Source organism: Aulonocara stuartgranti (assembly GCF_965226115.1).
Source record: "Aulonocara stuartgranti genome assembly, chromosome: 11".
In the NCBI taxonomy this organism is placed as follows: Eukaryota; Metazoa; Chordata; class Actinopteri; order Cichliformes; family Cichlidae; genus Aulonocara; species Aulonocara stuartgranti.
The window spans coordinates 14,320,035-14,332,831 of NC_138947.1; the positions used below are offsets into that span (position 1 = coordinate 14,320,035).

A 12,797-nucleotide genomic window follows, 5' to 3' on the forward strand; every position below is an offset into this window, starting at 1 on the left:
CCTTTGACCTAGAAACATACTGCATATTAAAATGCTGGTAGCTGATAAAAATTTCACTTTAGGTTTTACTTTTTCAATTGTATTAATCCCTGACAGTAAATCCAGGATTACCTCAAATGTATAACCTACAAAAATTAAAGGTAAATTTAACTACTTGTTTTTGACTTTTGTAAAAAAACAAAACAAAAAAACCTCAGTACTTATACAATTTTATCTCAAACATAGTATATGACAGGAGCTAAATGCAGTTTTTTAGAGCGTTGTTTTCCTGAAACTGGTGTCTCGGTGTTGCAGATATTAGTGTGTGCAGGCAATTCTTTCCAGCTTTCATCCTGACCCCCCCACATGCTGCTCCCCTCTTGCTTCACTCTCCTCCCTCTATTCCTCCTCCCTTCCATCCAACTCGGGATTACTGGTTTACACATAATCTTCTGTTCAACATCAGAGAGCAGACTTTTCAAAATCTCTGTAATCTTTCCATCTCTATGGGTTTGTCTGTGCATCTCCAGAGAGGTTGTGCTTGTGGTAGCTTCTGCTATACATGAATTGCATTAAAAAATTTTGTCTCTCAAAAGTTTCTGACCAAAGAAGTTTAAAAAAGGAAACATGTTTATGACCAGCATGTTTCTCTATAGAACGTGCTGTTCTTTCAGGAATACACGCATCGTCCTCTGAAACGAACTGATCGCTAAGATGATGCTTTTCAAGTTAATATATAAACAATAGAATAGAGGAAGCATTTCTTTCCATTTGCAAACAAAGTCATACATTTCTTTCCTACTATGAGGCACTGAGAAATACCCAGAAAAATGCAGGCTTGCATGTGAACGAGATACATACACAGATACATACGTTGTAGGCTTAGCGTTTTGATATGTGTGGATTTCTTTGGACCTTGAGCCCAATCAGTACATCCCATGTTCACAGAGAGTCAAAGTGGACGACAAGAAAGAAAGGATGTGTCTGCTTACATTGACCTTCTCCACCTTAGTTAAAGTGTCTTTCCTTTTCAGATTTTCAGCCCTTTCAGTTGATACGTGTTACTGATTCGCTAACAAGGTGAATCAACTCGGTCCATGGCTTCCCCCATCTCATCCATCTCTCTCTCACAGTCCTCACACCCCTCAGGGCCACAGCCTCCTACTAAAACCAAAGTTGGTACATCCCCATTTCCCACTCCGACTACGCTGCCATTTGGAGCCCACGCCACATCAATCATCCCATCTGGACATTGCAATAGGCCACTGACAGAGTAGAGCCCTCCCCCTGGGACCACCTCGTCATAGGATGGAGCGTGAGTGGTGGCTCTGGCTTCCTCTAAACGTAGTCTCTGTCTGCGGCGAAGCTCGATGATGGTCTTTGTGTATGAGTTGAGCGTGACGACAGCAGCTCCCATGCAGCAGCTGAAGGACACCCAGGCGAGACTAGGAGCAGGGAATTTAACATAGTTAGGAGATGAGAAATATCAAGCTTGTAGTGAAACATTAAGTCCCGACGAAAGCTTAAATCATATCTGGCACCTACGCAAATGACCAGCCGTAGTCCCAGGATTGAGGCCTCCAGTCCTTGGGGCCCACAATTACTGTCATCTGAAACACTGTGGTGAACATCATATGTGCCACCATCCCAAGAAGACCTACACAGGAGGTGAAACAGACAAACTTAATCCAACATAAACCGGAAAGATCAGAGGAACATGCAATAAAATAGATATATCTGAATATGCACACGCGGGTTACAAAATAATGTAAAAGTGAGCATTAGACTGAGTCTGACCTGATAACACAGTGCAGATAGCTGCATAGGCATTGATTTTTAGTGAGTGCATCTCTTTATGGGAACACAAGACTTCCAGCCACATGAGTAAGAACCCCATTCCCAGCAGACCGATGTATGTAAACTCAGAAACAACTGACAGCCAGAGCACACCTGCAACATGTCAACAACAGTGTGAGCACACTGTCACAAGCTAACTTTTAATCAAATGGCAACATGGCAATATTAAGGCAGGAGACTGTTAAGCAGTTCACATCTCACCTTGAGTTTCTCCTGGAGTTAAGTCTATAAAGCTGCGACACTTCTCCCCTGCCAACAAAACGTCATGATTTAAGGATAAAGTTTTGTAGTTGAAAGTGAAAAACATCAGCTTTGATTAACAATCCAAGTTGAAACCAAACGGCAACCAAAAAAATGAACTGCCCAGGTGTGCCTCTTACCATCACTGTGTTTTTCACAGCTTTCCCAGAAGCCCGTGTGGAAGTATCTAAAAGCAAACTTGTCTTCGCCCGTCTCCCATATGTAGTGGACAGCGTTGGCCAGCTGCCTTTGTCTGATCTTAGCCAGCTCCTCTCTCCTGGCTGGAGATAGCGTGCGGTTGTATGGGTTCTGAGTGGGACTCTCTGAGAGGGTGACAGTGGAAAAAAGCAAATTTAAGGTTCGGTTCTGCACCTGCTCATTCTTAATGTGGTCAGAGTATAATCCAGCCTTCACTAGGGGTACGTTCTGTCTCCATGTAGTTTCTCACCATATGATGCAAACATTTAACAAATTCAGGAAATGTTGTTGGTGAGGCGTGAGTATTAACAGCGGATCCACTGACTGTCAAACACACAATGCAAGAAAAGGCAGTGAGAACATATAAATGACGAGGGAGTTAGACAGCAGAATAGCGGGTATCAAATTGAGAGGTAAGCATGTAAAAGTATGTGTCGTTAAAAAGAGAATGGTTAGGGGTAAACACAAAAGTCCTGCAAGTCTGCTAATTATACCAGTGCCTCAAAATCAGCAAGCCTCTGTGTACATGCAGTCTTGTCAGTGTTCACTATGATGTGCCAAACACGTCCTGAGGTTTAGAAGCATAAGGGAGAGTTAAATGGACGCACTGTACATAGTAAAAATGAAATATTTCTGTGTGAGTTCACAAAGCACGTGTAGTGTCAAAGATGATTGTTATATGCAATAAGAGCTGTCAACAACGAAACCTTTAGAAATAACCTCACACCCCACAGATTAATACTAAGCCATAACTGAGTACACTGTGGAACAAAGGTATTGGGGGGGAAAGGAGATTAAAAGCAAGGACAATTGCTTTCTAACAGTTCAGTGTCAGAAAGCCTCATCCACTTTATTGTGTAAGCCGATCCAGCACCGCAAACAATCTCAGTGTGCCTGAGGAGCAGATTTGAATTCTCTAGATACTGTTTAACTTAGGATAGAAGCATAGCCTCAAAAAGCACCTAGGCATGAAGGTTCAATCTTAAACTTTAAAAACGTGGTTTCACATAACAGTGTTACCTAAGACTCCACCTGTTGAGCTTTTTTCCTTTCAGCAGAGCTTTCTTTTCAGCAAACTTCCCCCAGATGGAGTTTACTTCAGATGAAGCAGATGGAGTTTGCTTCAAGCAGAGCTGCCTCCATCTGCTTTACATGAAGCGTTCCTGAACACTGAGAACCAGAGAGAAGCTCCAGAAAAAATTTAAATTATTTTGACAAATCTGTCTAATCAAATCAAATCTTATCTATTGTCTATAAATGATAGAAATCCCTAATTAAATCCTATTTTATTGTATTGCGTTGGCGATTATACAACCTACTGCAATAAAATGCAATGAAAGACAGCATGTTTGCTTTTGAAGGTGTATCATAAGGCTGTGGCTATGATTGGCTGTACCTTTCTACTTACAGTTAAGACTTTCAAATCATCCCAGGCTCTTCAAGTGGCTAAATGCCAAGATAATATCACAACTGTTTACACAAGAATGAATCCAAGAATTTTTGCTGTTACAAGCAAATTGTGACATGTCTGTGAACGTGATGCAGCAGACTCTGGATTAGTCACCAGTGTATTTTCCCAACTTCTGTGCAGCACAGAAGTCGACTCCGATTTGATTGTTTGCTTTTTCTTTTAGTCCAAGTCAAAACCTGATGTTCTTAAATACTCCTGAACACTACTATGAAGCATAAGCATTTCCACATGGTTCCACATTTCATGGAATGTCTAAAGGTCAAAGGACGATGCACTTTGACACTGAATTTCTGCTGACGCCCTAAAGATTTAGTGATGCTATTTCAAAACTATACTATAAAATATGATGACTCACAGATCATAAAAGCATAAGTCTTAATAAACAGGTACACGATAAAAGGTTAAAGGTTACCAAAAAGCAATGCGATGAAAAAAATATTTGTCCCGTACTGATTTCTTTTTTCTTTTCTTTTTTTTTTGCATTTTGGTCACACTTACATGTTTCATCGAACAAATAATAACATTAGACTAAGATAACCTGAGCAAATAAAAATGGATACAGTTTTTAATTGATGATTTAATTTATTAAAGGGAAAAAGTTATCCAAACCTACCTGCCCTTATGTGGAAAAAGTAATTGTGCCCTAAATCAAATAACTAGTTGTGTAACCCTTGGCAACGAAAACTGCAATCATCATTTGCCACGATTGAATTTTGAACTTTGACTAGGCCACTTCAAAACTTTTATTTTGTTTTGGGGTTTTTGGAGCCATTACTGATATGTTTTATTGTCCTGCTGCATAAGCAAAAATTCAAACTGATGGCTGGACATTCTCCTTTAGGACTTTCTAATAAAGAGCAGAATTTATTGTCCCATCAGTTACACCAAACCGTCCAGGTCCTGAAGCAGCAAAGCAATCCCAGACCATCACACTACCACCACCACGTCTGACTGTTGGTGTGATGTTCTATTTATGAAATGCTGTGTTAGTTTTACTCCACATGTAACAGGATTCAAACCTTCAAAAAAGTCCCAGCATTGTCTCATTAGTTCACATCATATTATCCCTAAGGTCTCGGGGCTCATCTAAAGTTTTTCTTTGCCGAATGAGAGATGAGCCCTTGTGTTTTTTTGGTCAGCAGGAGGTTTTCTCCGTGGAACTTGGAACTAACACTGACCTTAACTGAGAGACGTGAGGCCTGCAGTTCTTTAGATGTCGTTCTAGGTTCTTTTGTGACCTCTACAATGAGTCGCTGATGTGCTCTTGGAGTAATTTTAGTAAGCTGGCCACTCCTGGGAAGCTTCACCACTGTTCCAAGTGTTCTCCATTTGTGGATAATGATCTCACTGTAGTTCACTGGCACTCCAAAGCCTTAGAAATTGCTTTGTAACCCGTTCTAGACTGATAGATGTCAATGTGTTGGCTTTTGAGATCTTATAGCCTTCTTCACTTTATTGACAGGAGCTATTTAAATGATCTCTTGATTCAGGTTTTGATAGCTTTTAACAAGTGAAATTAGCATCTGAAAACGGCATTGTGTTTACTCTGGTTATCTTTGTATAATATATTAAAGTTTGTCTGATCTGAGATATTTAAGTTTAACAAATATCCAAACAACTAAGAAATCGGGAAGGGAGTAAACTCCTTTTGACGATGACACTGTAAGTGTATGTACAATACATTAACAGTAAATAAATACAGAACTCCTTTGGATATGTTGAGTTTCCTACCTGTGGTGTAAGGCTCACTGTTGTTTTGACCACAGTTCTTCATTTTGACAGGCGACAGGCAGAGGGGCTTGACCACCTTGTGAGTGCCCTCACACCAGTAGGAGGTGCAGAGAGCCAGGATAGAGAGGGCCAGAGCCAAAGAGGTCAAGGTGAGGGAGAGCAGGGAGCGAGAGCGACGGGACATGCGTTCCAGCATGGCCACGCGGGAGAAGATGGAGGTACGGGTGGGGTCAGATATAGAGAGAGGAAGGTCAAAGTAAGACAAACAGGGGACAGAACGGGACAAGGCACACGCGAATAGCAGGACAGAAGGTATGAAAACAGCCACAGATGGAGCTGAGAGGGTGGGACAGATGCTTTGTGGGGGTTTTAAGAGGTTATGGGCGGCCAGGTTTAAAAAGAAAACAAATAAAAACGTGATGTAACAGTAAAGAAAGAAGATAAGAAAACAGATGGGGAACGATATTGTAAAGTCAGTGGGATTAATAGAAAGGAAGATAAAGAAAGAGAGAGAGCAGGGAGCACGACAAGATGCTCTGATTTTGATACACGTGGGAAAGAGGGACAGAAGGAACAAAAAAATGAACAAGAGGAGATTTAGGTGGATGATTTGGGCACAGTGGGAGAGAACCGAGGGATTCCAGGATATTACTCTTTGTTGCCCTGACTTCTTCAGTATGAGGAGCGATTGATTCCTGCGGGAACAGATACAGACATGCGTCCTCTGAAATCAACACTCGAAGCCCTTTTTTCCTGTATTAGATCAATTCAACTGTATCAAAAAAGCATCTACAAATACTAGAATTTATTAATAAAACTTGTATGTCTAAAGAGGACATCAAAATAGATTCCTGAACTTATTATTTTGCAAAAAAAGTTAAATGAAATTGAGAGCAAGTGAGCATAAAAAAGAAAACAGAGGGTAAAAGGAAATTGCCCATATAATGAAATCTAGCTTTACACTGTCAATCACTGCCTGAAGTCACATAAGTCCTCCAGCTGTTTAAAGGGGGGTTGTGAAAGGCTGAGTAATGTGTACTTTCCTGTGACCCCGGCTAACATCTCTGTGCTTCCTGATTAACGCACTCAAGCCCGAGCCTGCCGCTCATTATAAACTGTGAGCCTTAAGTGGAAGGCACGATGCAGGGGAGCAAAACACTAGATTACTTTTTTGATGAAATTATAGATAAGCCAGAGATCTAAATGAAATTTTACACGTAATCCCTGGAAATCTGCTTTAATCTGTTTTTGTTAGGTGTGTTTTAGTGTGAAGTACACTTTGACCATGTCTGCTGCCAATCTTTCTCTCATGCAATGTCCCCCTGTCAGCTTACAGCCCCTGAAACATAACACAGATTAAATCAGGTGAATGTAGCACATCACTCATCCCTTAGCATGGTTTCTGTCATCTGTACTGCTGGGAATAAAACTCCATCAGTATGATAATACGCTTAATGACCATTGGAGTGTTACTGAGGCAGTTAAAGCCAATGCTCAGCAGAGATAAGGCTTTCCTAAATACTTGCATTGCGTTTATTCTCAGATGTACATTATGTCCTTTCAGAACTGCACATCTTTTAAGCACTGTTTGTTTAGATTACCGCTCAGCGCGTCACACCATCACAGAGATGCCAGTTTAATTCATTCAGCACTGAAACAATTACCCCACAAAGCACCTTGATAATCTGTGTGAAAGTCTACCTCTGCATATTACTGATGGTTTAACAGCAGCCAGTGACCAAGTATTGATATTTATAAGATTATGTTTGAAATGGTTACTCTTAGCATGAACCTTACCATGTCGACTGTTGCTAAGACAATAAATATTTTCAGCCTTTACACGTCAGTAACTAGCTGATGCATCATTTTCCAGCTTGCTCAATTTTTGCAGACGTCCATCCAAAATAGCTCGTTCAGTTTTCGTTCACAAATGACAGATTTAATTGAACACTCAGTGTAATAACGACGTTTTTTTGCTATGTGTAAATATTAAAGAAATTATGTTTTTGCGATTGCTGATGAAGAATCCACAAATGACTTCAGAACAAATTATTTTTAAATAAGTAAAATACCTACCAGACTTTGTTCTCGCCCTCTGTAGTCTTTCATGTCCATCATAAAACATATTTCACTGCCTTGCAGTGAACTTACATTGTGGTTTTTCTCTGCCTTCTTGATAAGCCCTTAATCAAAAAGCTCGTTCATAACTTTAGTTCAGCTGCTCCATCTTGAATACCCTCTCTGTTGCTACTCTCTTCATCTTTTCTCTGTGCATCAGCTTTCCTTCTCCAGTGTGAGCATCAGTGGCCCTTACCTCTCCGGCTGCAAGCCCCATGTAATCCTCCTCCGATGGAGATGCGAACCAATGGAGTGACTGCATGTCTGTCTCCAAGCCACTCTATTCCCTTTACTGTCTTTCTTGGTAATTTATGACACAAACCCACCCTGAATCATGTAATCCCTCTAAGTCCATCTGTTACTATAGTGCCCCCTCTCTTCCCGTGTCTGTCCCTTTTCAGCGGTGGCCTTCACTAACCCTCCCTAAACTTTAAGCAGCAGTTTAAGTTCCACTGCATTACAGCTCTATTTTATTATTTTTATTAACATTATAGTACCTTATGTACATTTCCCCAGATTAGCAACAGAACAAAAAACAAGAACAGTGTCAAGACTTTTATGATATACACAATAATTTATTTACAGTGTATTTACAAAAAAACCTGTAAGACAGCAAACAGCAAAGGGGAAAGACAACACTATGTTGTCGTGTTTAGAAGTTAAGGATGGGGATAGGAGGGAAAATGTAGTTGTAGAAAGCAGCTAACCCCAGGCTTGAGATTTACAATAATGTAGAATCAGCTTGCCATCACTTCCAAAACACTGAAAGACAAAAAGACGGGAATACAAACGTTGAAGTTAAACTGTCAAACACAGGAGTGAGCTGTCAACAAAGTCTAAAATCAGTGTTAACTGCTGTTGTGACATCAGAAAGGACCTTTTAACTAGATATTGATCTAGCAGTGAGAGCAGAGAGGTGATCAGCCAACCACTGATCTAGACTTTGACGTTTTTACTGTTACTTGTTAAGACATTTACCAGTGCTCAAGGATTTAAGATTATGTCACAGAAGGCTTGTCTCTTATTGCACCCTCTGCTGGTAGAAGCTCTGCATGACCTGTCCAGTCACACAGGCTGAACCTGCAGAAACAGTTAGGTCTAGAAGTTTCATACGTTTTTGGACATTGACCGTTTTCTCCCCTCTGTTAATTTTGCATCTATACTCCACCACAGTGGATTTTAAATCAAGAAAACAAGATGTGATTGAAGTGCAGATGTCCAGCATTAGTTTAAGGGGTTCAACAGAAGTGTTCATTAACTGCCTAGGAACCACAATGATTTTTATACAAAGACTTCCAGAGTAATCACCAGGTGAAGCAGGTTCCCTTGTTATTTAACAACAAATTAAGTAGATAAAAGATCTGGAGTTATTTCCAAGTGTTGAACATGCATTTGGCAGCTTTAACTGGAACTCTCGATAAGATGTCCAAACAGTAGTTTCATGCAAGTAAAGGAACCTTCATTAGGCTGGAAAAACAAAGTAATGCCATCAGAGAGACAGCAAAAATTTTTAGGAGTGGTTAAGTTAACAATCTGGCTCATTCTTAAAAAGGGAGGAATCTGGTCAGGCAACACCAAATGGCCTGAAAAAACACAGACAACAACTCAAGTGGATAAAGCAGTAGCATTGTTCAGGTCCACAAGCAAGAGACCGTTTCATGAATAGAAATATAGAGGCTTTACAATAACATGTAAACCCCTCAAGAACAAGAAGGTCTGATTAGATTCATTTGTATCAGAACAATGGGAAGAGAAAAGTATGGAGAAGGAAAGAACAGCTCACGAAGCATATGACATTATCTGGTGGAGGAAATGCCAGTGGAAGCTGGGCACTGGTGTTTACTGATGATGTCACTGCTGGTAGAAGGAGCAGGACAAATTGTGAAGTGTGCAGGGTTACACTCTCTGCTCAGAGTCAGCTAAATGCTTCAAAACTGTGCAGACAGCACTTCACAGTCCAAATGGATAATGACCCAAAACGTACTGCAAAAGCGACTCAAGAGTTTCTCACGGCCAAGAAATTAGATATACTTCAATAGCCATGTCAGTGGCCTCATGTCAACCTGATAGAGCAGATTTTCAGTTATTGGTTGTGGAGAGAACCACAATGAAGCAGCAACTGGCTGCAGTAAAGGTCAAAACGCTTAAGAGAGGAAACGCAGCATTTAGTGAGGTCTCTGGGTTCTAGAGCTCAGGCAGTCTCTGACTACAAAGGATTTTCTTTCAATTACTAAAAACAATACTTATATTTAAAATGATGTTCATTTGTCCAATTAATTTTGCGCCTCTGACAATGGATTCTGTATTAAAAAAACAACAAAAACAAAAAGAAAAAAACTCTTGAGTTAAAGCTGAAAGTCTGCACTTTAGTCACATTTTGATGGTTTGAGTTAAAAATTAATTGAGCTGATGTACAGAGGCAAAAAGAAGTGTCCAAAGAAGTTTGGACCCAGTTAAATACTTGCCTAACACTAGTGCTACTGATGTAATATTTCAGTGAAGACCAACTCGGTCTGTAACTCCAGACTGTGCGCTATTAAATTAATAAAACAACAGGGAACATAATGTTGTTGATAAACTGTATGTCTGTGTGTGCTGCCCCATTTAAAACTACACTCACATCAAAGAGGACCCCTACTTCTTGATCCGGTGAGGGGGCAAAAGACTGGTTAACATAGATGAACTGAGAAAAGAAAAAAAAGATTTAGTTTTCATAATTGGTTTTTAAATCATGTCCATTATAAGACTTCAAAAATTAACAAGCTGGTAGAAAAAAATGTCATGCTTACTAGTTGTTCATTGGCATCAAGCTTGAGGAAGCGAGATATGAATTGTGAAAGAGACTGTACTGTTCTCCCCCTGTCCACTGCCCACTTCTTTGTTTTCATTATAGGAGTGTCTCCCACTGCCTTCAACAGCACATCGACTATAAAAATGAAGAAAACAAAACTGAAAGTTATTCAACATTGTTGCAACGCCGACTGGCACAGGCAAATCTCAACTTGAATTTACAGTGGAATTTCTGGGAAGGTGCAGTCACTGATGCATAGACACTACATTATACCATGGTGGAAAAACAAAAACACTGTAAAGGCAAACCCTCATCCCAAGTAAACATCTACCTATGCAACTAAGCCAGTGCTGCACAGAGTTCAAAAATGTTACTGTAATATTTTCCCCCAATAGTGTTTTGGTGAAATATCAAACACTCCCCTGTGGAAATTTTAATTTCATATTGCTCTAGGTGTTGTTATTTTTTTTTGTGATGTGTTTAATGTGGAATGTGCATAATAACCGCCTTTAACTTCTTGTCTTCGTGTGCTTTCACATCAGCTTTTCTGAAGGGCAGAACCCCCCCCCCAAAAAAAAACCCAAACAGTGCCTAAGCTTAAACATAACCTCTAATAGTAATATAAACAACATTCAACACCCAGATCTAATTCAATTACTAAAATCTAGTTATAAGTTACTATGACCTCATTCATTTGTTTCATTAAATTTTAGGCAGGGTATTGCAAAATTGAAATTAGATGTCTGGCTACATACAGACTAAGCTGTCTCTTTACCTCATTTTAATTTAAATTTCTGTTGTGGTATTTGTGCAAATTAGTCCTGCAAAACTACGCAGGTTAAGTGAGTTATTATCTTTACTTTTCTTATTTTCTTTACTCTTGAATGTTTCCAGTGCAGTAGGTCTCAAAAATGAAAAATATGCATATATTTAACGTTATTTCCGTAGTTATAATTGATATAACATCTGCAAACTCCTAATTTTGTTCATTAGACTGTCTACTCATATTTCTGGTAAATCCAGCAGGAAGGTTGAAGGAAAGTAGCATTTTCTTCCCTTTTGTGACTAAGAAGTTCATGTTAAAAAGTATTATAGTCATTTTATTTTGCATTAGCTATATATCATTCAAAAATAGTTGCTGTTTGTCTCTTATTACCTATTATTATTACTTTCATTAGTATGTTCTTAGTATGGAACTTTGAACTGCTTGAATTGTTTTTTGTAGAACAAGGAAATATTCAGATCTTTTTAGATCAGTCCCAAACTACAGATATTGACTGACTTTTATGGCAAGAGAGGCCAGTGAAAACATCTGGCTTATCTTTTATAGTTTTTCGATGTTCAAACATCGCCTAAGTGAGTATCCTGGGAGTGGATTGATGGACAATTTATTAAAACAAATATATCTTTAAAAGTATTTGATTTATGAAGCTAATATTTTAACAGCAGTGGTTTGTATATATATGAAAACTTTGGAGCTTAACATTTTTAGGCAAATGGAGACAGTTGAGCAGCAAATGTAAAAAAAAATTATGAATTGAGATGGAATGTTCTATTTTTAGTGGTATGTTCAAAGTCGCACATCGGGAGCCAACAGAAAAAGTTATGTTTTTAGAGGTCATATTATAAAGTGATATCAATCTTTCAAAGCCTTTTAATTTCCCCTTTGTGTAGATCAGAATATCAGTAGTAGCTGTTGTTATTCCTTTTGCAGTCCAGGATTCGACTCTATAAACTATTTTATTAGGTTTAAACTCACAGTCGTAGGCACACCATGCAAGTTTTATATATTCTAGTTTATGTTCTCTTCTTAACATATCCCAGATTTTCAGCTCCATGGATTTTGTGACATTTTAAGAGATTTGAGCCAAGTGTAGCTCCTTAAGATCCTTGTTGCATTTGCACGCAGAATATGTTGCTATTGAGACGACTGGTTAGTATATTTGATCAAATATGGCAAAACAGAGACTTTCTGTGAACTATGTAACATATAAGAATACAAAATACATGTAATGTTTATTAGCATTAGCTTCAGCTGTTCCCCAAACCGGCAGTACCACTTGCTAGAAAACGACGCGCTTATTGGCTGAAGAGAGAACATGCTTCCACCCTAGTGGCCGACTTTCACTGTCAATCATATTGTACGTCACACATCCGGATGTGTTTTCTTTAGCATTAGCAACAGTCATCAGAAACACAATTGTTTTCCTGTAACTGAGAAGTTATTTTCCGCTCTCTTACTTTTCTTCTTCTCGTCATTTGTCGTCGAGTCGTCTGACGGCGGCTGTGTTTCTTCTTTCTGCGTCTCTGTTGGGGACTCTGCAGTGTCAGACATCTTTGGTTCACCACTCCGGGTTACTTTATGGTTTCCAACCACCTCAACATTTGCTCAGCAGCGGCGGCTATTGGCGC

At 39.4% G+C, this 12,797-nt stretch overlaps 2 protein-coding genes across 2 annotated transcripts; both read right to left on the minus strand.

Moving 5' to 3' along the window:
- Positions 1 to 31: 31 nt before the first annotated feature.
- LOC309717563 (germ cell-specific gene 1-like protein) lies at positions 32 to 5,672 on the minus strand (the record flags this gene model as incomplete). The annotated part of the gene is made up of 6 exons (XM_082552238.1): positions 32 to 1,424; positions 1,525 to 1,636; positions 1,777 to 1,929; positions 2,038 to 2,085; positions 2,217 to 2,399; positions 5,477 to 5,672. 6 exons carry the CDS (start codon positions 5,670 to 5,672, stop codon positions 1,052 to 1,054), a joined length of 1,065 nt encoding a protein of 354 aa, XP_082408364.1. The 3' UTR covers positions 32 to 1,051.
- A 2,476-nt stretch (positions 5,673 to 8,148) lies between these two features.
- On the minus strand, positions 8,149 to 12,736 carry atg12 (ATG12 autophagy related 12 homolog). The gene is made up of 4 exons (XM_082552241.1): positions 12,627 to 12,736; positions 10,384 to 10,520; positions 10,215 to 10,277; positions 8,149 to 8,356 (listed from the first exon to the last, which is right to left on the minus strand). The coding sequence occupies exons 1-4, from the start codon at positions 12,718 to 12,720 to the stop codon at positions 8,297 to 8,299; spliced, it is 354 nt and encodes a 117-aa protein (XP_082408367.1). The 5' UTR covers positions 12,721 to 12,736; the 3' UTR covers positions 8,149 to 8,296.
- Between the last annotated feature and the right edge of the window lie 61 nt (positions 12,737 to 12,797).